General features: G+C 37.4%; 8 protein-coding genes and 1 long non-coding RNA gene across 11 annotated transcripts in view; 3 read left to right on the top strand and 6 right to left on the bottom strand.

The window, feature by feature from the left end:
* The window catches only part of LOC111433213 (uncharacterized protein At4g18257-like), a 6,061-nt gene extending 3,750 nt beyond the window's left edge, over positions 1-2,311 (top strand). The window contains exons 2-3 of the mRNA XM_023070182.1: positions 1,463-1,783; positions 1,913-2,311. Coding sequence (XP_022925950.1) covers positions 1,463-1,783; positions 1,913-2,072 — 481 coding nt within the window. The 3' untranslated portion in view covers positions 2,073-2,311. The remainder of the gene's footprint in view (positions 1-1,462; positions 1,784-1,912) is intronic.
* Positions 2,276-5,917, bottom strand: LOC111433212 (uncharacterized protein At2g34460, chloroplastic). The gene is made up of 7 exons (XM_023070181.1): positions 5,790-5,917; positions 5,556-5,651; positions 4,646-4,865; positions 4,211-4,426; positions 4,000-4,119; positions 2,814-3,086; positions 2,276-2,726 (listed from the first exon to the last, which is right to left on the bottom strand). Exons 3-7 carry the CDS (start codon positions 4,796-4,798, stop codon positions 2,562-2,564), a joined length of 927 nt encoding a protein of 308 aa, XP_022925949.1. The 5' UTR covers positions 4,799-4,865; positions 5,556-5,651; positions 5,790-5,917; the 3' UTR covers positions 2,276-2,561.
* Positions 5,918-6,553: 636 nt separating this feature from the next.
* LOC111433214 lies at positions 6,554-7,540 on the bottom strand. The gene is made up of 4 exons (XM_023070184.1): positions 7,375-7,540; positions 7,158-7,277; positions 6,703-6,833; positions 6,554-6,624 (listed from the first exon to the last, which is right to left on the bottom strand). Exons 1-4 carry the CDS (start codon positions 7,438-7,440, stop codon positions 6,603-6,605), a joined length of 339 nt encoding a protein of 112 aa, XP_022925952.1. The 5' UTR covers positions 7,441-7,540; the 3' UTR covers positions 6,554-6,602.
* Positions 7,541-7,842: 302 nt separating this feature from the next.
* On the top strand, positions 7,843-11,408 carry LOC111433268 (high mobility group B protein 14). 2 transcript variants are annotated; one of them, XM_023070263.1, is made up of 7 exons: positions 7,843-8,076; positions 8,492-8,674; positions 9,603-9,660; positions 9,777-9,821; positions 10,573-10,653; positions 10,756-10,812; positions 11,144-11,408. In XM_023070263.1, exons 1-6 carry the CDS (start codon positions 7,994-7,996, stop codon positions 10,804-10,806), a joined length of 501 nt encoding a protein of 166 aa, XP_022926031.1. In that variant the 5' UTR covers positions 7,843-7,993; the 3' UTR covers positions 10,807-10,812; positions 11,144-11,408. The 2 variants fall into 2 exon arrangements, with proteins under 2 accessions (XP_022926031.1, XP_022926030.1); XM_023070262.1 differs by lacking the exon at positions 11,144-11,408 and having other exon boundaries at positions 10,756-11,091.
* Positions 11,409-11,439: 31 nt separating this feature from the next.
* On the bottom strand, positions 11,440-13,863 carry LOC111433267 (uncharacterized protein ycf23-like). 2 transcript variants are annotated; one of them, XR_002708760.1, is made up of 10 exons: positions 13,534-13,863; positions 13,234-13,299; positions 12,918-12,992; positions 12,771-12,833; positions 12,632-12,691; positions 12,392-12,481; positions 12,198-12,305; positions 11,933-12,055; positions 11,565-11,806; positions 11,440-11,522 (listed from the first exon to the last, which is right to left on the bottom strand). XR_002708760.1 is itself a non-coding variant. In XM_023070261.1 (9 exons), the coding sequence occupies exons 1-9, from the start codon at positions 13,729-13,731 to the stop codon at positions 11,675-11,677; spliced, it is 915 nt and encodes a 304-aa protein (XP_022926029.1). In that variant the 5' UTR covers positions 13,732-13,863; the 3' UTR covers positions 11,444-11,674. The 2 variants fall into 2 exon arrangements, 1 of the variants encoding a protein (XP_022926029.1); XM_023070261.1 differs by having other exon boundaries at positions 11,444-11,806.
* Positions 13,864-19,255: 5,392 nt separating this feature from the next.
* On the bottom strand, positions 19,256-22,657 carry LOC111433273 (transcription factor bHLH144-like). Its single transcript, XM_023070268.1, has 4 exons — positions 22,462-22,657; positions 21,728-21,871; positions 21,251-21,437; positions 19,256-20,679 (listed from the first exon to the last, which is right to left on the bottom strand). Exon 4 carries the CDS (start codon positions 20,361-20,363, stop codon positions 19,611-19,613), a length of 753 nt encoding a protein of 250 aa, XP_022926036.1. The 5' UTR covers positions 20,364-20,679; positions 21,251-21,437; positions 21,728-21,871; positions 22,462-22,657; the 3' UTR covers positions 19,256-19,610.
* A 586-nt stretch (positions 22,658-23,243) lies between these two features.
* Positions 23,244-24,272, bottom strand: LOC111433272 (chlorophyll a-b binding protein of LHCII type 1). The gene has a single exon (XM_023070267.1). It carries the CDS (start codon positions 24,200-24,202, stop codon positions 23,405-23,407), a length of 798 nt encoding a protein of 265 aa, XP_022926035.1. The 5' UTR covers positions 24,203-24,272; the 3' UTR covers positions 23,244-23,404.
* Positions 24,273-24,725: 453 nt separating this feature from the next.
* On the top strand, positions 24,726-25,648 carry LOC111433271 (chlorophyll a-b binding protein of LHCII type 1-like). Its single transcript, XM_023070265.1, has one exon. It carries the CDS (start codon positions 24,776-24,778, stop codon positions 25,571-25,573), a length of 798 nt encoding a protein of 265 aa, XP_022926033.1. The 5' UTR covers positions 24,726-24,775; the 3' UTR covers positions 25,574-25,648.
* Positions 25,649-25,671: 23 nt separating this feature from the next.
* Positions 25,672-26,244, bottom strand: LOC111433274. Its single transcript, XR_002708761.1, has 2 exons — positions 25,881-26,244; positions 25,672-25,787 (listed from the first exon to the last, which is right to left on the bottom strand). It is a non-coding gene; the product is annotated as an uncharacterized LOC111433274 (long non-coding RNA).
* Positions 26,245-26,261: the final 17 nt, after the last annotated feature.

A 26,261-nucleotide genomic window follows, 5' to 3' on the forward strand; every position in this document is an offset into this window, starting at 1 on the left:
AAAAAAAAAAAAAAAAAAAAAAAAAAAAAAAAAAAAAAAAAAAAAAAAAAAAAAAAAAAAATAATAAAAGAATGTCCTATATGACTCTATTTCCAAGTTGGTGCCAATTATGCAAGAAAGACAACAAATCACAAAGTCACCTATTTATGCAATGCACATACGCTCAATATTTTTGGACAAGGATTCTCAATATTTTCGGATGGCGTCTCACTTTTTCTAGGTAGGCAAAGGATTTATTGGGCACGGTTTTAACGTACCACCCCTTCAAGAATGCAAAAGCCTTGCTATAGAAAAACCTCATCATAGCATTCTTCAACCACGCGGTTTACCACTTGGTGTAAATTGTCCTCCCTCATTGTAAATTGGGAAGGTCTTTTGTAAACATCATGGAACAACCTAACTTTCAAACATAAAATTAACTTCCAACAGCACAATAAAACTTTTTGATATTTTTCTAGAAACTGTTTTTGGTATTGCTCTATCTAGATGTAAAAGTTACTGTATAGTCTAAATGGTTTTTTTTTTTTTTTTTGTCAATTGGAAGACCTTTTGTCTCCGTTGTAATCTTCCTTGGATTAGGGGTTTGACTCTTCTTTCTTTTTTGCAACATTTCATATCATCAATGTATTACCTTTTTCCTATTTCCCAAAAAAAGAAAATTTTACGACAGGCAGGTTGGGTATCCTTGCTCCCAGTCCAAGTTACAATCTGAGGAAGAGCTCGTACACAACCTGATTATTTGGAAGTGGGACATTTGGCGTCTACGTGTTCACTATATTTGTTATTCTAAGTTCAATTTCAAATTCTAGCCCAAGATGGGGGTGGGGAAGATAGAATTCAAGAGTTTGCAAGGTACCCTCCATAGGTTTTTTGGCCTAGGAAAAAGGAAGAGAGGTGAACTCTTCGTTTTCTTAGCAAAAGAGGTCATTTATCCCGCAGTGTAGTATGGCTATTTCGAGTGAAGGCAATTTTTTTTTTTTTTTCTGGATTTCATCCCTTCAGATTATATTCTTTGACAGACTCAAGTTAAGGTGTTTTAAACGTATCCTACTTCCTGTCCTTTTTATTATTTCCTTAGAAATAGGCAATTGGTGCTCAATGGAAGAATTAAAGCGACAACAGTTGTATGTGCAGGGGTAATAATGCTGACAGACTCAATTACTTCCTGTCCTTTTTATTATTTGACAAACTCAAGTAATAATGCTGAGATTACCTAGATGTGTGTATGCGTTTTTTTTAGTACAAAAAATATGTGCAGGGGTATATGGGTATTGAGATTTGAACCTCCGACCTCAAGGGAAGGAGTATATGCCAACCAATGCTAAATTATGCTTGTGCGAGATGTCTTAGTTTTTTCCACAGCAATTATTTGGTGTATTATTAGTTTTCTTTAATGTCCTTGTTTAGACTAAAACAATCGTGCTAACAAGTTGTTGTCTAATATATTTCTGTTAAAATCCAGGGATAAACTTGAGCTTAAAGCTATTAAGGATGGATCAGTAAGCTATGCTGCACTAGAGAAGAAGGCTGCGATATATGACAAGCTAGTGAAAGGGGAACTCTCAGATGAGGAAGATCAGGAGAAGTATTGTGTGGATTTTTTCCGCAAGAATCTTGAGCAGGACGAATCACAGCTACCACAACACCATGATGCTTCTGCACCCGGAGAAACGGACACTCCAGAAGACGAGACCGAGCCATCGTTCTTGTTTAACTCAAAGACAACAGGACTTGGGAGGACGTCTGGAATAGTGGACAACAACGAGCATAAGCGCTTTGTGAGGTAAAACTCCTCTTTCCCCTGTTTTGGAATTATCAAGCACCAAACAAGCCCTTGGCTAGCAACTTCCATTATAACATTGTTCTGAAATGAGGCTCACTCATTGATTATTTTGATATTGGTTTTCTTTAGGGAGGTTCATGAAGAAGTAAATCAAGCAAGAGAGAAGGCATCCGAGCTGAAATTGCGTAGACACGAGCAGGCCGCAGCACGTCGTGAGAAATTGAAACTGGCATATCTCCGTAAACAAATCGAGAAGTTGAAGGCTTCATCAAATTCAGGACAAACGTAACAGAGGAAGAGAAGTATAGAGTGCTTTAGTACCAATTTACCTCTGAAGCAGCGAGACATTGCTTCCATTGACAGCAAATGGACAGACCTTCGTCTCCATCAAGCCTTTCTATTCCCAAACCTTCTTAATTTTCACCTTGCATCTTAAATTGGACATGTCATGGAACTAGATAACTTTGTGCTCCACTGTATATAAAATCAATGTCAGGAAACAAAAAAATTGTGGCTATTGCTGAAAAATCAGAGTTTTGTGATCTGGAGGGCGTTTCTTCTTCCTTTCTCAGTTCTTAAATTCTTTCTTTATGTTCTCATTAAAAGCAAGCTATACATCAACGTTAGCAAATGAATGTATTAACAGAAACAATACATTATAATGCAGTGAAATATAGCATGAATATCCCAAGGGGGCTTGGAAAATGAGGCACTGCCACCAGGAAGCAAGATATCAAGCGCTTCAATTCCGCGAGGATAAGATGGCATCTGAAGATGACTATCTCTGCTTTATGGAGCCAAAGAGATCCTCATACGAACGCTTTGGCGCATCGGCTCGAGAGACTATTTCAACAACCTTGTAAGAGGCTTGGGAATGAACCAATGCCTCAACAGCTACTTCTGCAACTAAATCTCTTGATATGCTTCCTTCATAAAGAGTATCCTAAAAACAACCAAGATTCAGTCATGCGCCTAAATGTCATAGAGAAACAATGATCGATCAAGGTAAACAAGAGAAAACTGTGATTACTTCTGCCGTCATGACTAAATTTCCGGTAGGAGGCTCATTTTTCAAACCTCCAGGCCTTATAATTGTGTAGTTAATACCCGATTTCCTGATGTGCTGCTCCGCCTGAAGCTTTGCAATCAAGGTGAGCCCCAAAACATTTAAAAAGATATAAGCTGGGTTGAGAATCTGTCCCATTGCAGCTCCATTGACTAAAATGGAACTGATCAGAATAAACCTGTTTATGCCCAACTCACGGCATGCTTGAACAAGGTTTACAGTGCCAAAATTGTCAACCTGCCAGTAACACAAACATTTTGAGAATATTTTCCTTTCTTAATACAACAAATAGAGATACGGAGATTTGTACATAACAATAGCACCACATTGAATGTTCACTTTACAAAGTTACTAATAACTGCACATTTGTTCACTTTCTTCTTTTTCCATATATATACACGTGTATGTATGTATATATGCATGCATATGTATTTATATGTATATCTCTAATAATCGAGGGCGCTCAAGCTTTAACTTACACACCTCAACTAATTAAATCTCGTTGGATCTTCAATACTTTGGTACCATACTCCACTTATGACTTCAAAAACACCATGAGATCTCGTCGGTTATTAGACCAATTCCATGGTGGTTAAAAAATTGTCAACCTTCATGAGTGATAGTATCACACATTCTGACCTTCATTTTTAGTCCTTGGCATTAGTTTGCTGATTTGAAATATCAGATAAATGGACAACATTTCTAACCTAGAATTGTGTAAGGGAGACATGAATGAAATTTGAGACCCGAACACCATCACAATATTTCATATCATTGCCCCCACCTTTCCAAGTCTCAATTTTCATAAAAATTTCTAATGTATTTCTATTTGAAATGGTTACTTTTGAATGAGTATTTTTTTTTATAAAAAAAATTGCAAAAGTGTTCCTTTTTTCTTTTTCTTTTTTTTGAATTTAGCTTCAATTTTCGACGAGAGAGTTTATTTTGAACTCGTGGGAAGGAGAAGTGATATTTGACCAGTTTGTCGTGCCTTTAAGAAAATTAAAAAGAAAGTAAAAACAGATAATTTAAAATACACCTATTTTCTACGCAACTTTCGTGGCAGTTAAGAAGGAAAAATACTGAAGCACAAAGAGTTGAGATTTGAAGTTAAAATATTCGAGAAATTTGAATGGCATTGAAAGCAAACCTTCCATGGCGCAAATAAGTCCCATCCTCGGCGAAACCCCGTAGCACAGATTACAGCTTCAGAATCGGAACCTATGGCTTCTGCCAACTTTGCAGAGCCTTCAGTCACATCCGCTTTTACCTGTTATAAGATTAACAAAATTGAATTGCAACTGAAATAATTCAAAAAAATTCCCAATGAAATTCCGAAAAAATTTAATGGACAAACTTACAATTTGAAGATCTGGATTGCCTGGGGAGAGAGTAGTTTTAGCCTTACTTACGTCTCGAACCCCGGCCTTGACTGCAAAGCCCCTTGCCAGCAACTGCTCCACAATCCTTTTTCCAGTACTACCGGATGCACCAGCCACAAAAATCTTTTTCTTCACATTTAAATTGTCCTCGCTTTGTTTCTCTGCAACTTCTTCCGTAATTTCATTTCCTTCCATCTGCCGATAGGCAATAGAACTTTAGAATAAATCACTAGAATTCATAAAAACCTAAAAATAAAAAAGCCTGGTGACTTCATATCCTTTCCGCAGCATCATGTACGCGAGCAGCGAAAAGGAAACTCATGTCTAGTAGTCCTCATAGTGTGCTAGTGACATTTTACTCCCTAAACAACTCGAAGTAATGGAAATCCAGCATAGAATAGGGACAAGAATTACCTTGTAGGAGTTGAGAATGGAGATGGAGGCGAACTTCTTGGAGGAGGAGGAAACGGCGAGAAAGGATTTGCAGAGAGGACAGAAATGGAGACGTTGAGAGTTCGATTGGAAGAAGGAAGAAGTGATGGTGTTGGGAAGGGAAAGAAAGGCCATTGCCGAGCCACAGATCTCCTTCCCGCGGCTCTACTAGCGCCATGTAATCCCATTTTTTGTTCGAGTCCTTCACAACAATATATTTTACTATATAGATATTATTATTATTATTGTTTAACTAATTTCCACAACAATTTAAAATTTGAAATTTATTGAAAATAAATTGAACAAATGAAAGTATATAATAAAATCTAATTTACCGGGAGGGACAAAGTAGTATTTTCACCTCTAATTTTCCTACTTTCCACTCCCTTAATTTTTCTTACTTTTGATTTTGTCCAAACAAAAACAACAAAAAAAGGTTTGTAAAGTAGGCCATCTTGCATGAGGACGATGAAAATAATTGGATTGCAACTACATCAAAAATCGGAATTCTAAGACATGAATACATGCTTTCTCATATTAGTGTGAAAACTTAAAAGAAATTCACGATCAAATTTTTTTTTTTTTTTTTTTTTTTGAGTTTCTTAAAGAAACTCACGATCAAGCTTTTTTACTTTATTTACTCAACTTGTACCAGGCCTCATAAAAATAGAGTACTACTGATCGAGGACCGTAAAAGTACAGTACTACTGATCGAGGACTGGAGTAGGTCAAACTCTAGGCGGGCGGTACAGAAATCTTGAAACAAATATTTAATAATTAATTTTAAAATTTGCATTCTTCTTCTCGGTGGTTGGTTTATGTTCTACCAAATTTTAAAAGCTGCACTCATGGTGGGAGGGGAAAAACCAAACTAAAGTAACGACGGCTTTACCTATGTTAAGTTCCTGCTTAAAATAGTCCTCGCGAATCAAGATGTCATATGCACCATGCCGTCAGCTATCATTACCCTGTTATCATCTTGCAGTCTCTGCAAATTTTCAAACTGTAAGAATTAGTCCCTCAAACAATATAATTTAAGATTAAGAAAGCTTAGTAACAGATGCTGGCCTAGATCAAATTACTTCAAAGCAAAGTATCTTAGTTATTTAAAGTTGTTTTTATTTACCTGCAAGAGCAACATTATTTCAGCTGTAGCGAGTATCTGCTGCAGCATTAACGATATTCTCAATGTCTGCAAAACATTAACATCCAAGTGGTTTGCACGCATGTGCTGACCAAATAAAGAATTGAATGCTTCTATTCTGCAAGAACAAGGTCAAAGAATTTGAATGAAAATGGAGATAATTCTTTAAAAAAGTGAGAATAAGATGTGGTGAAGGCTGCGTGATTGCTAGCAGTTTAACAAACCTTGTGCAGACAGATCAAGTACGGGTTCAGTAGGAGGATCGTCGATTTCCATGGTATCTGTTTCTAAGAGTTGAGACTTGGCAACAGAAGGATCACCAACCATCATCATGTTGATATCACTGGAAGAATAAAATAATACTGTGTTTAGTAGAGAAAGATTGTTAGCTACAAGAACAGTCCTAGAGAAAAAGATTGCATACTTTAGTTCTCTACCAGAAGTCATAAAAGGGTTAAACATGTATATAAAAACCTTAATTTTTAATCGGCACCATACTTTCATAGAGAAAATGAAAGGTTGTACAAGAAGTCACAAGATATATAGTAATGTTCTTAGACAACAATCCTGCAAGCTACCTGAACACTCCGTTCAAGCTGCCCTTGGTTTTTCTTGGAAGAGCTTTATATATTCCTACAATAGCAACACGATCACCTGGCTTGCAACAGTCAACTAAGTCATCTTCAACTATGACATCCACTGTTCGTGGAAGCTGACCAGGCGCTGAATTCTCAGGCATTTCTTGCATTGACAAGGTTTGATGATCTTTATATCCACACAAGCCATACTCGGTAATCAACAAGTTGCCATTTTCATCCTGAGAAAACAATTTATTTCAGCACAATTTCTTGAGTATTGAAGCATAATTACTTGTAAAACAATTAATGTGATTTACCCTTGTGGGATACACAGATCCAGCGGGCAAGCCCATGTTGGATGTAATGTCACGGTATTCATGGCTGGTAAAACTCCTAGTTGTGGGGCAGAAATGAACACTTTTGACAACTTTTGGTCTAACAAGAGAACTTATATCCAGTGATCACCGAATCAAACGAACACAATAATTTAGAAGACAAACATCAAAATTATTGTGAGATACAATCAGAAAGTTCTTTCATTCGATATTTCAAAATCTTAAACCAACCAACACCATGTATATGACCCAAGATAATTCCAAAATTAACGGACAGTTGGATTGTAGTTTTAAGGCTTAAGACAACTAAAAACAAATTTCATCAAAATAAAACAATTTAATATCTGAGTTGAGATAAATTTTGCAATCACACGAGCACATCATGCATGAAAACTAGACCTTATTAGTTTCAGAACTTTATATAGAATCCATGTTACTGTAAATTTCCAATCGAACAAGAATGTAATTGAGAGAAGATCAGAAATGTTGATTATGAGGCAATGTCGCTTATGATTAATCATGGCTTTGATCTCGTCCATGTAAATTCCTTTCCCAACCTGATTCAAACCAGTAAAACAAACAAACAAACATTGTGAGGAGACGTTAAAGCAACAGAAGAAGAAGTGTGTGAGGATTTAGGAAAAGAAAACGCACATCCTGTTCAAGGAATTCCAGAAAGTCTCGCTTGTGAGCAGCCCTGATTTCTTCACCGACGTCCATTTCGCTGGCCCTGACTTTCCTCTCCTGAGCTTCTTCGTCGACGAACCGGCGGAAATAGACGGCGAGTGAGAGGGAACATTGAATAGAGTAACAAAACGCTTTCGATTGGCCATTGCCAAGAGAGGTTAAGATTTGGCGCGAAAATTGTTTACTTTAGGCGGAATTTTCCTACACGGCCCATACATCCAAGTTCAGTTCAACGGGCCACAAATTAATGTCGGCCCATAGGCCCAACCTCATGGGCTGCAAATTGATGTCGGCCCATAGGTTCAAACTCATAGGCTGCAAATTAATGTTGGCCCATAGGCCCAATCTCATGGGCTGCCTAAATGTTCAAAATTAAATTAATGAAAAAAAATTCTACCAAAATTTTCGTATTAAAGAGTAAATGATTTTCATTTCTAGTCAACCTTCACACGTGGCTTAGAGCAATTGAACAAGATTCTAGTGGCTTGGAGAACTCCAAACCGGTTCAGAACTTACTCAGAAAAATCGAGTTCGGGCCGAGCCGGAGCTTACCAAGTGAAGACCGAGCAGAACGGCGCGCACATCCATGGCGAAAGCGAAAAAGCCCCAGAAATCACCTTCAACCGCGGCGCATGATTCTTCCGAAGCGTTCGAAGAAGCGTCACAAGAGTAAATACTACGCCCCAAAACCCTGCTCCTTTAAATTCACGGTCATCGTTTTCCGAGCAATCCTTCTGAATTTTCTTTTGGCTTACAAGAACAAGAAAAACCATGAATCAAAGTAATAGCGCGTAATGAGTATACTGAACGTCTTATACTGTTTAGAATACTTGAGCAGGACTGCTTGCTTTAGCTCTTTCAAGTGTTTCCTTTCTCTCTTGATGTTACGATGAATTGAACTCTGAGTTGCTACTTTTAATTATGGGAATGAGTTATGTGAATTTCGATCCCGTTGGGGTTTTGAAGTTTATTCAGTTACAAAAAAGCGTTGATTGTTAAAATGATTACCAAAGTCCATAATTTGTTCCCCTTCCCCCCTATTTCTGAGTATGTTGTTCATTACAAATTTTGTGGAAATCTTCAGGGATACGGGATTATGTGTAAAAAGAAGCGAAGAGATGAAAAGGTCAGCAAAAGGTCGCAGATTTAATAACACGGAGAAGAGTACGAAGACAAATAAGAGGCCAAAATCAAATCAGAAGAAGAAAAATGATAAATTTGATGTCAATAAGCCGAAGAAGCCACCTACTGCTTTCTTTTACTTTTTGTACGTTCCCTTCTCTTACTGTCATCTCATTTAAGAAGTTACTTTGTTGAGCACTTGAATTGCGTAAGTCAATCTTAAACATTTTCATGGTTCTAATGCACACATGTTAATGGAGGGGTATCGTAAAATTTCATGACAAACTTGATTTGGTTATGAACGTATGGCTTTTGGCTTTTTAAGTGGCTGTAATATGAACTACTTGCAATCTGTAAGAGTAACGCTCATATGCTTATACGCAATGCATTTTGTTCTTCATTTTGTATTTATGACCATCATGATTATCCTCTTATAGTTGTCTGCCAAATTCTTCCTTAAGTTTGAACTGAGTGGAGTGCTTTTCATGCCTCATATGTATATTTTTGGGTGGATATGGTTTGATATTGCAGCTTCAATGTGAGGATTTGAGCCCGTCGAGTCCGTCCTGCTCATGTATACACCTAAGAAACGATACTTACATGCTTTTGTGAACTTGTAATTTTGAAAATCTAATTGAAACATCCATAGTGTCTTGAGTAGAAGAGATGACGTGTAGAACTGCATCAGTTACTGCTGTAAGTTTCTATGATGGATATTTGAGGTGACTTATTGAGCTGAAGTCTTATTTATTTATTTTATTTTATTTTATTTTTATAGTTGAGAACAGTCATCTTTTGCACACTATTGATTTCTAAAATTTTTAATTGATTGAATCGTCCTAGTCATACTTCTTGATTCATGAAATGTACTTAATTTGTTGGGTGTCGCCTTGCAATGTTGCTTTTCACTTCACCGTTATCATATATTCAGCATATGCAGTCCAACAGTTGCGATAGCTAGAAGAGTTTTCCTTTAGTCTTCTTAGCACGCTTATTGTAGTACCATATTTCATCAAACTTGGCACCATTTAGGACTTCAGCTTACAGAACTTAATTGTATTTTCATTCTCAAGGGATGACTTCCGCAAGGAATTTCAAGAACAGAATCCAGATGTCAAGTCGATGCGCGATGTAAGTTTGGGAAAGTTGAATGCTAGTCCCTCTGGCTTTGTTGGGTTTCCTCCCATCTGTTTATCCTTTCTCACTCAGTCTATTCTTACCTTGATACTTTTGATTCCATACCTCAGGTTGGCAAGGCATGTGGGGAGAAATGGAAAACAATGACATATGAGGTTAATGTTCTGTCGATGCTTAACTTTGTCTAAATTTTGTGATTGATAAGAACTTCTGTGAGATCCCACATTGGTTGGAGAAGGGAACCAAACATTCCCTATAAGGGTGTGGAAACCTCTCTTTAGCGGACGCGTTTTAAAACCTTGAGGGGAAGCCCATAAGGGAAAGCTCAAAGAGAACAATATTTGCTAGCGGTGGGCTTGAGCTGTTACAACTTCAGTTTATTCTCTATGCAAAACTTAGATTGTTATGAATCTTAGCAAGTTAGTTTTCATTGATTTACCTTCAAGCTTTCTTCAGATGACAATGACATAGGCACATAGGCACGAATATGGGGTTTTTACTTTGTTGTTACTTTTTTCCTTCTTCCTTTTGGGGGTGGGGCTTATTGAGGGATGGTTTGGGATAGGTGTTAGAAAAGTCACAGAATCATGCAGCTGATTATTGTTTCTCTGTCAAAAGAAAAAAATATATATATCATGCAGCTGGTTTACACTTCTAAAATTAGACGTTATGATGTGACTGGTGTTGACATATTCATTACAATACTGAACGGTTATGATCGGTGTATGCTGCGTAGCTGCCTGCTAATCTGGGTGTCTTATGATAGGTTATTAGTTCGAATTGAGACTCGGTTTATGAAATATTCATTATGGAAGTTGATGGCATCGTAGAAGATAAATTATTATTTTCTTTTTCCAAAAAAGAACAACAACCTAAAAGCTCCATGTATTTGGTTTCTTATATCAGGAAAAAGTACAATATTATGATATTGCTACGGAGAAACGTGCGGAGTTTGATAAAGCCATGGCAGAATATAAGAAGAGGAAGGTAAGCTCTGCCTTGATTTTGCTGATTTTATATCGAACAGAAAAATCATTCCATGTTTTGGAAGATAAAAACAGAGAATGAGCTTTTAACAACCCATTGCAGGAAAGTGGAGTAGATCAAGAATCTGAGGAAGATTGGGAGATTGATGAATAATAGCTGGTATTCTGTAGGAAGAGCTTGTGCAAGGGCAACAAGTTTTTTGTTTTTCCTTTACCCCGTTCCCTTTTTGTTGTCTTTCTAGAACTGCTAATATTTATTTTCTGTATAAATTTCTGCTGCAAATAGCTTCTTTATTCATAGATAATTGGTTAGATCTAGATCACGGCCTTACGATATACATCAAAGAGTTCAACGTATATGTAGACGTTCGAACTCGCTTCTATTGTTAACCAAATGTAATTGCTTGTAGTGCAGATTGATCAAATGTGTTTCTCGACAGGAATCTAGCAATATGATTGATTTTGAAGGTTTGAGTTCTTATCTTGCTCTGGTATTCTGTAGGAAGAGCTTGTGCAAGGGCAACAAGTTTTTTGTTTTTCCTTTACCCCGTTCCCTTTTTGTTGTCTTTCTAGAACTGCTAATATTTATTTTCTGTATAAATTTCTGCTGCAAATAGCTTCTTTATTCATAGATAATTGGTTAGATCTAGATCACGGCCTTACGATATACATCAAAGAGTTCAACGTATATGTAGACGTTCGAACTCGCTTCTATTGTTAACCAAATGTAATTGCTTGTAGTGCAGATTGATCAAATGTGTTTCTCGACAGGAATCTAGCAATATGATTGATTTTGAAGGTTTGAGTTCTTATCTTGCTCTGATACACGAAAAAGCTTATGGCTTGAAATATTGTCGTCGTCTTGAAAACACGTGGAAATAATGGCAGATTTGGTCCATCGTTCTTCCAAAACTAAAACATCGTATGCAACTATCGTATCTAATACCATAGGAGGAAAGCCATATAAAAGGATCTTAATTTGGAAGGCAAACGTTTTCCACATGCACCAGAGAACCATAAATCTACAAATTAAAAAATGCGCCATCGGGTCTGCTTAGCCGGGCAGCTGATGGTGCTAAGGAATCAGCAATGCTCCTGACCTCTGCAATCATCGCTACAACATCATTGAGCTTGTTAACTGCCGATCCTACACCCTGTGTTAGACAAAGATATCAAAATACTTAACTCCATTACTATACTCTTGACAGAAACATTAACTCAGACCCAGAATTGCAAACTGAGTAGACTATACAGGGAGAGGTCGGGAACAAGTGACATACCACGCCTGCAGCTCCAGCCGTGATAGCCATTGGCACCGTGACAGCACTTAACCCGGATGAACACATGACAGGAATCTTAACAGCCCTCGAGATCGAATATGCTGCTGCTAGCGTGGGCGCTGCCTGTAATTATCAAAATCAAATAGAGGCAAGTTACAATATTTACATCAATGAGAAATTCGCCACAAATTTGTCTTCAAACAAGGTGAATTTAGGCTCTGTATGATAAATCTCGTATGACTGCCCCAATTTTTCTACTTCGCACCTTCTCGATCAAGCCAAGCACGCCAGACTTTGAAGGATGAGAGCATTTTCCTCCTTCAGTTTGTATAATATCAGCACCTTCTTGTTCCAGAAACTCTGCCAGCTTCACCTGTTTATATCTCAAAACTTTCGTTAGTACAACTACAACAAGAATGGTGACAAATTCCCTAACTTGCATTAAGCCCCTGCTCTAACCTGATCAGGAAGTCCAAGTGTGTGGGGCACGGTGACTGATAAGACCACAGACGGCAGTAACCTCCTAGTCTCTTTTGTTAGATTCAATATCTGCATCACAGAAACATCAATATCTACATGATTCAAACGATTCAAGATTTTCGTGCTTGGAAATCGTCTCAATTAAACGCAGTATTAGCTTCTCGATGCTTCAAATATGAACAATGAACATGTTCATAATGCTATCATAATGTCTTGTACCTGATCTGCAGAGAAAACTATTCCTGCCTCATAGAATGAATCATAGTTTCCAATTTCCACCTGCAATTTTCAATCAGATTGGGGAAAATTCTTCTTTTAAAATGAAGTATGTATAAAAGCAACTGATTGGCGGTCAAACCATTAATGCTCCAGCTTCAACGGCAGGTAAGAATTCTGCTGGATCCACAGAAGAAACACAAACCTGTAATAACATGCAAACATAGGAATAGGATGAGTAGTTGTTTTCAGAAGAATGAGACAAAAGTTTTGCAGAATGTGAACTTACTGGAAGAGAAGTTAAACTAATGGCAAGCTTCACTAACTCTGCATCACAAGCTATATCGACATGAGTCGCTCCCCCCTAGGAATGAAATTACAGTAACATGGTGAAGAAACACATTCATTAGCTTGAAATTGAAGCAAGAACTTCCATATCTGATGATAAAATGTATCATAGGTGAATGATGTATTAAATTACCATCAATCCCAGCACTTAAATTGTTACCTTTAAAGTGGATATCACTCAATTTATGGTACATTAGGAATAGTTGAGTGATATCCAATGACTATGAAAAAGAGACTAAATTAGGCCAATCGCTCACCTTGTCAGCTGCAGTGACTACTGAAGCCACATTTTCCCTGTCTAGGTTCTGCAGACCTGAAATAATCTGAAATAGATACAGCGCAATTGCATTACAGATTTAAGCAGAGAAGGAGGTAATCAAACTCAAAATAGAGCTACATGAATACCAGAAGCAGCCTTTGCTTGGTCTAGAAATACCCAAATTAAAGTTAATCGTTCTCAAATTCCAATTTCGGTTGCATAATCCTCAAACGGGAACATTTTCCGTCCTTTGGCTAAACAGAGAGTGTCAGCAAATGAAACATGAAAATAGGTTTACCTTCAGAGCTCGTCTCTCCTGAAAATCCTTGAGAACTGATTGTCGGTGGGCTGAGAGAAGTGCGCGAGTGGTGGAAGTGGGTCTTCTTTTAAGGGGCAAACGCGGCGTAGAAACGATATGGCCCAGAAGAGGGTTTTGGTTGAGCTTCAAAATGGCAAGTGAAGAAGATGAAGATGGGGAGAAGAATGAGGTCTGCATCTCTTCTCTGTAGAAGGGTTTTTGGAGGCGAGGTTGAAGATGATGAAGAAGAAGAAGCGGGCGGGAAGGGATAAGAAAACGGTGGCTTCGTCAGTTATCTTCTACTGCTCAACCTGCTCCCAAAAAAGAAGATATTTATGTATCGAAGTTCGAAAAATGCACAGTATTTTATTGTCACGGTTAAATTAGATTTACCTGAACTTTCTTTACAAAACATTATTTTGAAGTTCAATTTTTTTTTTTTTTAACGGACTAATTCAATAGGAAAATGATTGAGAGGTTACAGGTGAAATGTGGTTTTAATTGATTGAAAAGGCTATAATCATTCAAATGTAGATTCAAGGAGTGAAGATTCGAAATTCTATTTTGGAGAGTTGGTGATCTAATTTAGTGTATTTGTGAGATACCAAGGAAGGTGGATTGTGACATCTCAAATCAATTGGAGATGAGAACTAATCATTTTTACAAGGGTGTAGAAACTTCTCCCCCAACATATGCATTTTTAAAATGTGAGCTAACGTCCATAAATAACAGGAGAGGGCCTGACTTAGGTGTTCAATTTCTTAACTATTTCTAGCGGTCTTGTGTCCATTCTCACGATCTTGGCATAAAAAAGAGGGTCTAATGAGCCTAGAACTATGACAACGAAACGAGTCTGCGAATTGGCAGCTAGGAGGAATCCAATTTCATTAAAGCAACAAAATGAAAGCACTACCTAATTGCTACCTAATTGCTTAGTGCACTTCTCACGTGAGAATAGATCTTAGCCAATTACCAACTTAAGCTTTCGCGGGATTCTCCCCAATTTTTGAGTATTTGATTTAACAAATTGGAGGCATAGAGAAATGGTTAGTACTTGGAAATTAAAAATTATATTGCAAATTGCGATGAACTTATAATGCAAGCTATTCTTTAGTGCTGGTCAAACTTTAAGGAATGAAATTTGGAGCATTAATTTAAACCAAATACGAGTTATGACTTTGAATAAATCGATCCTTCTTCAATTCGTTAATTAATTAAGAGAAGTGAATGTTGCCAGAGAAGATACAAACGTGAAAGGCTCTAATGTTGGAATAATTCAAGACAGTTGGAAGAGGATTATTCAATCCTTCCACGATTGTCACTCTTCCTTCTTAGCCGTCGATGGCCAGTTTGTTTCCAGTAAGATTCTGACCTAAGTTATTCATTTCTCCACTCGCATGAAAATGATATTGATTCTCCAAGCAAAATCTAAATTCGTCCGCACCTTTGTTTGCAGATGAATTCTTCTTAGTTTTACCCTTCGCCAATCTACCATACCAACAAACTTCTTCAATATAATTTTATAATGAATTGAATTTGCTAGATTAACGAGTTCGTCAGATCGAAGCCACAGAGAAAACGATTCAAATAGAGAAGAGAGATTCGAAAGCCGATCTACATTTTGTGTTGCAGTGCTTGGCCAGAGACAACAAATTAATGAACAAATTAAGAACGACTGGAAAAGAAAAACTGAAGAGGAAGGAAACTTATATAACAAATACATACAGAGTTCGGTTAATTACGAAGTTATGATGAAGAACATAGAAATTGACCGATTGAGTTGGCAGAATCGATCAGAAGCGGCAACCGCCACAACAGAGGAAGAAGAAGCCGGCGATGCCTATCAACGCAATGGCCTCAAACAGAGAAGCGATTCGAAAGATTATAGCATCTAAGAAACCGATGTGGAGATTCAATCTCTTCCACTTGAAATCCTTAAGGAATTTCCACTTCCACGAATCTCTTAGCCTCTGGATGCTGAATGCTCTCCTCTTCTTCGTCTTCTTCCTATCGATTGCATCATCCATCAGTGCTCTTTCTCTCTCTTTCTTTTTCTCTTTCTTCGACTCGGTATCGACTCGGTTTGTAGACGGCCGTTTATTTATACAGAGCAGGATGGGGGAATTCCACTTGCTTGAGGCTCACGACTCCACATCAAACGAAAATGGCAAGGAAGGCGCCTAAATAAATTGGATTTTGGAAGGGTTTCTAGTTATTCTTTGAGGGTATTATGGTCATTTAACCTCTGGGCGAGTTTAGCGCGTTGGTCTCCTCCGTTTTGATTGGTCAAACGTGTACAAGGACTGGCACTTTGTTATTTCCACCCTCGTGAAGTTTTTCTCCTTCCACTCCTAGTTTCGTTATTATTTATTAAATTCAACAAAAAATATAATTAAAATTTGGAGCGACTTTCAAGTCCCCTCTTTATTCTTCAACTTTAATTATTATTATTTTTTTTTTTACATTAAAATTGACATCAAACATAGGGTTATTCAGGTAGATTTACGAGAGAATTATATATTTTTTAAATATAAATCAGAACGCCTTTGTATTAATAAAAAAAAACTTCAAATATTTAAGATTAACAAATATGCTGCAAATTGTATCAGAACTAAATATCGGGTGGTATGCCAATGAAGATGTTGGACTCATAGGGGAGTGAATTGTGAGATCCCACGTTAGTCGGAAGGATTGTGAAATCTCACATCAGTTAAAGAGAGCGAAACATTCCTAAGAGTGTGAGAACCTCTCATTACCAGACACATTTTAAACCTGTGATAAAATGAGGTTGAATTTAGAAATAATAATAATAATAATAATGAAAAAGAGAGAAATGGAAGTATAAAGTTTTTAAGTAGAATTGTATTTGTAGGGCCCAATCCACTTCGTATGAGATGGCGGTTGACTTTGACAAAAACTTCTAATTTCGCGGCCGGTAATCGTCAATTAGCCGCCGTTCTCTTTCTCTCTTTCCTTCTCTTCTTCCTCTCTCTTTCTGCTCCATATCTCTGTCTCTCTCTTCTTCATCTTTTATTTTAACTCTTATCGTTAGTGGTTAATTAACGAACCATAATCCACCAAACTCCTAAAAAAATTTGAATTAATTTGACCTGGTCGGGAATTTTCAAGCATATAATCTATTTATAAAAACATTTTTCATACCATTTAGCTTAATTATGTCTTCGAATAATAACATAATCCAAACATAGTTTAACTTTTATGTTTTGTTCAAAAAAAAAATTAAATACAATAAATTATGTCTAATTATATATAACTAAAAGAAGTCGGTAAATACACCATTAGTACGAGATCTTAATTTTTTAAAAATGATCGGATGTTCATGTTAATTAAATGATAATGACAATATCTAACTAAATGTACTATATGTGAAGTTAAGGGAGTAGTATATATATATATTTTAAATTTAGAGATTTAATATAATGGCGAGACAAAAATAATAAAAATTATGACAAGTTTTAATTAAACTAAAATAATAATAAATCAATAATTAACTAGACATTTTATAGGAAATAATAAGATATATTTAATTTTAGAATCAATTTTAAAGCACAAAAAATTAATAATTGTTTTAAATTTTACCAATCGGAAATTGAGCTGAGGTTTGGATGCAGAAAAAGGGAGACAATTTGATAAATATTCTAAAAAGATAATGTTTTCAATTACTTTTTCAAAGATTCGATGCCAAAGCCTTCACATTATGCGGCCTTGCTTTAATTGTTTGTCCATGAATATTGAAATTTCCAAATTTGTCCCTCTTAATTTCACAATTTGCATACTTATTTTTAATTCTGATTTTTCCCATTAATGTTATTATTACATCAAGTTAATTTCTTTTAGGTTAAATTAGAGATTTAATAGTTCAACTTTAATATTTTATAAATTACACGGATTCTCTAAAATTATAAATTTAGGTGTCCACCGTATGCAAAATTTATTTTATTTTAAAATATTTATCTTAACCAATTAAATTAAACTAAAATGTTTAGTTCTAGTTGGACTATCTTAAACAATTGATTAAAATGCATATTATCTAGTAGTAGTGGGTTAGAGTTGTTACAAATGGTATCAGAGCTAGACACCAAGTGTGTTAGTAAGGACACTAGGTTCCAATCCAACATCGATTGGAAATGGTAAGGAAATGGAAACTCATCTCTAGGACACGTTTTAAAATCGTAAGCCTGATGGCGATACTAACGGACTAAAACGGATAATATCTGCTAGCAGTAGACTAAAGCTGTTACACACACCTTCGAGTAAAATGTTAAATGTTTGAGTCACAAATTGAAAAAAAAAATAATAATAAAATAAAAAATTTCGTCATATGTTTACTATTTTTTCATAATTTAGAATTTGAAATTTTGTATATTAAAAAAGAATATATATCTTTTGCAAAAGGCCTCGAATGCAAAATATCAAAAAGGAAGAGGAATTTTGGAAATTGTGACAGCTTGTTTTATATATATAGTATTCCATTTACATCACATTCTAAGCTTTTATTTTTCACAAATTTAAATTTTATAGAACTTCAAATTATTTCAAACTTTTAAAATTATATAAGTTTCATTTCTCAACCTAAATATGATTTAGTATATAAAATATAAATTAATTATCATTTTTTTAAGGTTAAGCATTAAATAACGACCACCAATTCTTTTTTTAACAAATTTTATTCAAAATTCTATTTAAAATTTTAAATATATATATATATATATATATTTTATCTTTCTAAAATATATAAATATTGAATTATTAAGATATTTTTTGAAAGGTTATTATCAAGATATTTTAAAAGGTTTTAATAGTTTTGGTAAAGAACGAACCATCTTGATCATCTGTCCTAGTTGAAATCGAAGATATTTATATATGAGATATTACTATAGAAAAAAACTCTAAATTATGAAATTATATAATTAAATATTTGGACATGGAAAAATGCACCATAAACACTGAACTCTAAAGTTCAAAAATATCGTTATTATTAGTTTTGGATAGAAATCGTTAACATATTATTTAAAAAATACCCTTAAATTTTTAAAATGGTTTTAAAAAACATCCTTTAGCAAAAAAATTTATACCTTACACAACTTCAAAAACATAACTTTTTTAAAAAAAAATTAAAAATATATTTACTATTAGTACCACACTTCAAATAATACTCATAATCTTTTCAAAATAACATTAAAATTCGTAAATAATCTACAAGTGTCGATAGATAGGTTTCATCCATATAATAAGAATTTTTTTTGATAGAGATCCTAATGCTGCTTTTAAAATGTTATGAGTATTTTTTAAACAAACCTGAGAATGTTATTATTAGCCGATCATCTTCTTTTACTATCTTCTTCATCTGAATATTTTGGTGACCCTTTGTTTGCTTCTTATTGCCGGCGGCAGCCTCCTGAGAAAATATTTTGAAGATGGATGGATGGAGGAATGAAGGGGTCATTTTGGTCTTCAGCTTAAATGAGTTAGAAACCTTGTGCATCTTCATCAATCAGTCTAGAAGTTCTATCAATTTAACAACGTTGGTATTAATGAAACATACCAGAGCTAATGATTTCAAGAAGACAATCAAATCAATCATCTTCTCCAGGTCAAGCGAAACAGAGTGCTGTTCTATTTCTTCTGTACCTAGATTCTCTGAAACCACAAGAACATTAAGAGATTTTTCCACATTTCTAGCACACAGATAAGGAAGCCATTTACAGTCAATGATTCTGGAATAGATTGATAATAGACGTTCAAGACAAAAAAGAAGGTACAGTGCAGTCTTAAATCAAAGATAACAGATGCTGATAGAAGCGGCAGATCAATCGCAGAACTTCCAGACACCGAAGTAAAACATGAACGAAACAGGTAATAACATAGTCCAGGAGCCTGACAAGAAATATTGGTTCCACAGTCAAATCAACCGCAGGCATTTGAAATTCAAAACATTCAAAGAACCACTAATAATCTTTCAAAGAACCTTTTTACTAGGTGGCGAGGAGAAGCACGTGATATGAGAATCCTTCAGAGTTCTACAGCTGATGCCACCAGAAGGCTTACTTTGAGACTTAGTTCTCCAAGCCCCCGACTCCGAGTTTCTGCACTTCATCTTTGAGAGATTTCAGGTATTTAACAGCTTCGTCGAGAACGGTGACTGTTGTCATTTGGTAACCACCAGGTAGAATCTCTCTCAGCTTTCTCACCATTTTCTTCACTTTTAACTGTTTCATGTCACTGTCGCGGCTGCTTCTTCCACTGCTTGACAACTTGTGGACAGGATTAAATGACCGATTCTTCCTGGGTTTTGAACTATAAGAGGAGGATGAAGAATCAGGGGATTGATTCCCATAATTCAAATGAGACCTTGCAGTGCTGATCTCTTCATCTTCAGACCCATCAATGTCTTCGTGATCTTCATCATCCAAGCTCAATAATGCATCGATGTCATCCAAATCTTCCATCAAAGGAGATGATATTTCTCTACTATCATCATTATGCTCATCATTGACGTAAAAGTTCTTTTGGATGTACTTCGAGCACATATTCGCAGTAGGGCCACTAAGTTTGTTGGCAATTGCAGGATGGAACATGATTTGGCTTCGATTATCAGTGTGGTCGAAGATGATGAAATTTTGGGGACAAACTTCAGAAGGTTGAAACTCAACAGTATTGAAAGGTCCCAAGTTGTTTCGCCCAGGAGGTAAAACAGAAGGATAGGCAGATGACAGAGGAATCTGCATGTGATTATCACCCCCTTGGTTTGCTGTTGGAAGCATCGCGTTTTTGAGGTAACAGTTGAGGTCACTCTGCATAAAGTCCATGTAAAAGAAACAAACAAACGGGAAACTCTCCAAACTTCAAGTTACCGTGTCTTCTCTCTCAGGAAAGCTTGCTATTGTATTACGAAAATCAAAATGGGATGTTAACTAATGAGAAGACTACAAAGCAACTCTATATGTTGCCATGTAAATTTAAGCGAGATCTTTATATCAAATTAAAGACAGACAGGAAAGAAATATTTCATTTCTTCACTTCTAGCACAACTGGAGGCCAGTCCACCCAACTCCCCAATGTCCAAATGCTTATTGCAATGTTCTCCTACGTGACAGGTTTTAGCAATTGGCGAAAATACTCGGCCTGTAATGAACAAATTGAAAGGCATCAAAACAAAGCACTTAAAGATGCCCTTTAACAGTCCAACAATGAAAGCAGTACAGACAGTCAAGTGAATCCAAAATGTGTTAGTTCATACAATAAAATGTACCAGTAACCAATTTTTGAAAATATAAAATTCATACAAATCCAGAACTCCGAAGGAACGACAACAGCTACAAAACAAAGTTACTTTATTGAGATACAGTAAACATAATCTCAAGGCAGGCAGGAAGATGAGAGGAGAAAGCAAAAAACTTAACTACAACATGAAAAAATGCATATATAAACTTAATGTTTCAAAAATATACTATAATACCTTGGTTTAGCTAATAAACAATCAAAAGATAGAAGATTGGAACTAAACACCATATTATCTGTAACATGGTTGCAAGTAAAAACTACCCTTTTATCAATACTTCAGAAATCGATTTAGAGTTGATAGTGATTTGGGATGAATAAAGAGACAACTAATATGAAATTTCAGACACTTCAAATGTGTGAGCTGTAACAACAAACAATCACCGCAGAGTAAAATTTACAGATTATGGTTTACCTGACAAACTTGCATCACTTGGTAGTAGGCAATGATTCCAACACTCATGTTAACCTTCCCAACTTCCTTCACAGCTCTGTTTCTCTTTCCCGTAATACCAATGTACATTCTCACTCCTCCAACCAGTAATATAATATTGGAACAGCCGCAAAAGTAAGACCAGCAAAATCAACGTTTTAATTTCCTTCTGCACACAGCCATAAGCAAATAACTTCAATACTTCACAAAATTTACAAGCACAATAATAATATTAACAAGTACACAAGATCAGTCGTATTTTTCTATGGACGATCCTCAAAAAGATAAATCTGGCGGAGCCCAACAAATTCCTAGCCTTGGCAAGTGAATACAAGGTCAGTGAAAGATCATTGTTGTGATCTACCAAAAGAAAAATATTCTCCCTCCAAGACAATTTCTTACATGTCTAGTCAATTATGGTAATAATCAAAATAATTGGATTCGTTCCAAAAATCTCACCAATGCAAATCAAATTACAGAATGACACGAAAGAAGACCACCAAGCGAACACACTTGCTGCAGTAATTCACCAAGGAGGCTGTCCACGGCATCTTGATTCTATTCTCCAATTCCACTTAATATAAAGACGAACCCAATCCTAAACTGAAAGGTAAAGCAAACAAAGGAGAAGCAATCAGTACAACTTAACAAACGTAAAAACATGAACAACTCCCTAGACAGAACACCCAGTGAACAAAACCAGTTAAGCAAACGACGTGAGTATACATTTTTAGAAGTTTAAAGATAAAGGTACTCGCTAATCTGGTTTAAACGTTCTCCCCTGAACAGAACCTAAGAGTTCATCAAATCGCTCATTTTACCGAATTTCCTCATTATCCATACACGAGACGAGAAAAAATCAAGTGCAAAACAGCCCAAAAACACTGAGAAAAAATTGACAGATCAACGAGAACAGAATCGATAGCATAGTAATTTAAGGTTAAATTTAGAAAATCCCCATCGCAAGAGAACGCCAGACACTAACAATGATAACAGTAAAGAAAGAACAAACAAAGCAGAACTACGATCTGCCGAAAGTACAAATCACTCGAAAATTAACTTCTCGCAGTACGCATCCAGAAATTAAACGAACTCCAAAAAAAGTATACGTGCCCTAGCCCCATTACCGCAAGCTAAAAGAAACGGAAAACAAACAAGTTTCCTCAAAATATGAAACAAAAAATTTCACCCACGTGATTCCAGAGCTGAATCAGGCAGAAAAACGAAGACGATCGGACGATTTTCGTAAGAGTTCGGTAGATCAGTCCCCAGATTTGGTCTGCAAGCTAAAGATCTGGCAGGAAGATGAGAGAGATCGAGGGAGAGAGAGAGAGAGAGAGAGAGATCGAGGGGTAAGAGAGTATTTAAAAACTTTTAGTTGGGTTTTTGTGTGAATCTGTGAATCATGTATTGAGACAGACAATGGTCAAACCCAGTGAACTGAGAGCCGTTGGATCGAAATGATTTCCGTATATTATGTGATGCTATGAGAACCGTTGGATCAAGCACGCGTGATCGAATGGAGCAGTGGGGTCCACATGGTTTGACAAATGCGCATCGTGAAACTGAAAACAACTCCTCGTGTGGGGATTTTAAGAAAGAAAGAAAAAAAAAAAAAAACTAATTTTGGTTTTGACTATTATTTTTTAAAATATAGCTTACGTATTTTTAATTATAATTTTGTTTCTTAATTTTAAAAATACGTATGTTTATAATTTTTTTTTATCCCTCATCTCGGCTCTTAACATGCGGCTGGTAGGAGCGGTTATTTTTATTGTACTTTCAAGAACTCCATCCATTTCGACGGACTCTTAACCACAACTGCAATTGGCCTGCCATTATCTGTGGCTCTGATTCCAAAAGGCTCATTTCCTCTCATCTCTCCAGGTTCTTGTTTTCACTCAGAATTACTCAAACTATGAACTCTGAGTTATCTCTTTGAACACCAATTTTATTTTAACTCAAATCTTCATCCTTCCATTAGAAAGATCATATCTTTGTTATGACTGAAAGAATCAGAATGAGATCCATTCAAATCAAGCACTCAATTGTTTGAACCCGTAATTTACATCACCATCAAATCAATGGTTAAACCAAACACATGTTCCTTTCTCGCTCTCTCAATCCTGCGACTCTTCACTTTCCGGGAACAAAGTTTGTGGCGTAGGCCCATGCATTGTTGTTGACTGGGTCGGCAAGGTGGTCAGCCAAGTTTTCCAAAGGTCCCTTTCCGGTGACAATGGCCTGAACGAAGAATCCGAACATGGAGAACATGGCCAGCCTTCCATTCTTGAGCTCCTTCACCTTCAATTCAGCGAAGGCCTCTGGGTCGTCGGCAAGACCCAACGGGTCGAAGCTTCCACCTGGGTAGATGGGGTCGACGACCTCCCCGAGTGGGCCTCCAGCAATACGGTAGCCCTCGACGGCGCCCATCAACACGACCTGAGTGGCCCAGATGGCCAAAATGCTCTGTGCGTGGATCAAGCTGGGGTTGCCCAAGTAGTCGAGGCCTCCCTCGCTGAAGATCTGAGATCCAGCCTTGAACCAAACGGCCTCACCGAACTTCACGCCATTGCGGGACAGAAGCTCGGGGAACACACAGCCCAAAGCTCCGAGCATGGCCCATCTGGAGTGGATCACTTCCAGCTCACGATTCTTGGCGAAGGTCTCGGGGTCGGCTGAAAGTCCAGCAGTGTCCCAGCCGTAGTCACCGGGGAACTCTCCGGTGAGGTAGGACGGTGGCTCGCCGGAGAATGGGCCCAAGTACTTGACACGGTCGGGGCCGTACCATGGGCTGCCGGAGGAAACTGACTTGCTGGCGGTCTTCCTCATGCTGACTCTTGCATTGCCCTGAATGTCAGGGGTGTTGGGTGAGAGCTTCACGGCCTTCCCAGCCAGTGATGGAGAAGAAAGAGCCATTGTAGAAGCAGCCATTGGTATGATTCAGAAGGAAGCTGAAATGGGTTTGAAGTGCAGGGAAGCTGATATCGGTGGATGGGATTAACAGAGCATAATATACATGAACTTGGAGGAAGGGTCCTTATCCAGGGAAATTAATATCAGCTTCCTCATTCGTTGAGGTTCCTATGGCTGATTTCCTTGCTCCAGGTGGCTTCCTCTGTGCCACTTATAGCTCTAAAAATCTTAGGCAAATCCTTGGGCTCACCTTCCTTCCAATGAAACTTCGACATGTGGGTTGTTGATAGCACCTATCCAAATGCATGAAATTGCAGATATAATTTGCATCAAAGAAAGGGACGATCTATCTAAACGTTAGAGTCAGTGTATAGTGATATGAATCTGAAGCAGTTGGTGGATGGGAGTGAGCCATGTGGGCATGGATAGAAAAACAGAGCAAAATCCCTGAACTCCAATGGGATTGAAGATATAGATACCAATGGATAAGAATCTATTCTCTCTGCTCACTATATAAATTCACCAAACCCACCACTTCCCCACCACAAAAACATCCCTCCATTAATCACACAGCTCATTCCAACTCCAACAATGGCTGCTTCCACAATGGCTCTTTCTTCTCCATCACTGGCTGGTAAGGCCGTGAATCTCTCCCCCAACACCCCTGACATTCAGGGCAATGCAAGAGTCAGCATGAGGAAGACCGCCAGCAAGTCAGTTTCCTCTGGCAGCCCATGGTACGGCCCCGACCGTGTTAAGTATTTGGGCCCATTCTCCGGCGAGCCACCGTCCTACCTCACCGGAGAGTTCCCCGGTGACTACGGTTGGGACACTGCTGGACTTTCAGCCGACCCCGAGACCTTCGCCAAGAACCGTGAGCTGGAAGTGATCCACTCCAGATGGGCCATGCTCGGAGCTTTGGGCTGTGTGTTCCCCGAGCTTCTGTCCCGCAATGGCGTGAAGTTCGGCGAGGCTGTTTGGTTCAAGGCAGGATCTCAGATCTTCAGCGAGGGAGGCCTCGACTACTTGGGCAACCCCAGCCTGATCCACGCACAGAGCATTTTGGCCATCTGGGCCACTCAGGTTGTGTTGATGGGCGCCGTCGAAGGGTACCGTATTGCCGGAGGCCCACTCGGGGAGGTCGTCGACCCCATCTACCCAGGTGGAAGCTTCGACCCATTGGGTCTTGCTGACGACCCAGAGGCCTTCGCTGAATTGAAGGTTAAGGAGCTCAAGAATGGAAGGCTGGCCATGTTCTCCATGTTTGGATTCTTCGTTCAGGCCATTGTCACCGGAAAGGGTCCTTTGGAAAACTTGGCTGACCACCTTGCCGACCCAGTCAACAACAACGCATGGGCCTACGCCACAAACTTTGTTCCTGGAAAGTGAGAGAAATATGTAAAAAAAGAGAGTTCATTATTGGTGTACATTAGTTGAAACTGAATTAAGTGCTTTTGTGTGAAATTTTGTGCTGCTTATTGTTCTTCTTCATTCATGAACTAAAATTACAGGTTAATTATCTAATATTAATCAATTTTAAGCGGAACTCACTGATATTTCAGCATATATCATCCACCAAGATGTTCGAGGTTGGAATTAATGTCTACAAGAAAAATAGAGATGGTAAAGTAATAGAGATAAGACATTTGCCTACCACACCACTTTATACAAACAAGTTGGGCATAGAAGCGCATACCGTAAACAAGTCGGGCATCGGCAGAAAAAAATAAACATTTTAGACAAACTTTCACTCTTAGAAGGCTTGAACAAGTCGAAAATCAAAATCGAATCCACCATTCTCTTGCTTGCAAATTAGAAGAGAAAGAAGTGAAAATGATGAATGCATTAGAAATAATAATCAAGTTCAGTTGATCATCATCAGATAACACATCTCTATGCACAGATTTTCTTTACTCAGTTGAGAGTGTGGATGGGATAACAAAAAAAAAAACGAAATGATACATAATGAGAATATTACAAAAAAAAAAAAAAAATGGAAAGTTAATGGGCTCTTCCAAACTCCAGGGAGACACAATTGGCAACTAACTCATCCAGCTTGGGGGGGGGGGGGGGGGGG

Source organism: Cucurbita moschata, unplaced genomic scaffold, assembly GCF_002738365.1.
Source record: "Cucurbita moschata cultivar Rifu unplaced genomic scaffold, Cmos_1.0 Cmo_Scf00041, whole genome shotgun sequence".
NCBI lineage: Eukaryota > Viridiplantae > Streptophyta > Magnoliopsida > Cucurbitales > Cucurbitaceae > Cucurbita > Cucurbita moschata.

Bases quoted from the DNA above. Each gene is read 5' to 3' on its own strand.
- LOC111433212 (XM_023070181.1), bottom strand. From the start codon at position 4,798: ATGGCCTTTCTTTCCCTTCCCAACACCATCACTTCTTCCTTCTTCCAA. The intron at 3,087-3,999 runs GTTTGCTTTCAA...TGTTACTGGCAG, and splicing joins ACTTATTTGCGCCATGGAAG to GTTGACAATTTTGGCACTGT. The intron at 2,727-2,813 runs GTAATCACAGTT...GGTTGTTTTTAG, and splicing joins ATTTAGTCATGACGGCAGAA to GATACTCTTTATGAAGGAAG.
- LOC111433214 (XM_023070184.1), bottom strand. From the start codon at position 7,440: ATGGACGTCGGTGAAGAAATCAGGGCTGCTCACAAGCGAGACTTTCTG. The intron at 7,278-7,374 runs GTGCGTTTTCTT...GGTTTGAATCAG, and splicing joins TGGAATTCCTTGAACAGGAT to GTTGGGAAAGGAATTTACAT. The intron at 6,625-6,702 runs GTAAATCACATT...TTGTTTTCTCAG, and splicing joins GATCTGTGTATCCCACAAGG to GATGAAAATGGCAACTTGTT.
- LOC111433268 (XM_023070263.1), top strand. From the start codon at position 7,994: ATGGCGAAAGCGAAAAAGCCCCAGAAATCACCTTCAACCGCGGCGCAT. The intron at 9,822-10,572 runs GTTAATGTTCTG...TTCTTATATCAG, and splicing joins GGAAAACAATGACATATGAG to GAAAAAGTACAATATTATGA. The intron at 10,654-10,755 runs GTAAGCTCTGCC...AACCCATTGCAG, and splicing joins CAGAATATAAGAAGAGGAAG to GAAAGTGGAGTAGATCAAGA.
- LOC111433267 (XM_023070261.1), bottom strand. From the start codon at position 13,731: ATGCAGACCTCATTCTTCTCCCCATCTTCATCTTCTTCACTTGCCATT. The intron at 12,993-13,233 runs GTGAGCGATTGG...TTTCATTCCTAG, and splicing joins TAGTCACTGCAGCTGACAAG to GGGGGAGCGACTCATGTCGA. The intron at 12,306-12,391 runs GTTAGAGCAGGG...AGATATAAACAG, and splicing joins CACTTGGACTTCCTGATCAG to GTGAAGCTGGCAGAGTTTCT.
- LOC111433273 (XM_023070268.1), bottom strand. From the start codon at position 20,363: ATGGACTTTATGCAGAGTGACCTCAACTGTTACCTCAAAAACGCGATG.
- LOC111433272 (XM_023070267.1), bottom strand. From the start codon at position 24,202: ATGGCTGCTTCTACAATGGCTCTTTCTTCTCCATCACTGGCTGGGAAG.
- LOC111433271 (XM_023070265.1), top strand. From the start codon at position 24,776: ATGGCTGCTTCCACAATGGCTCTTTCTTCTCCATCACTGGCTGGTAAG.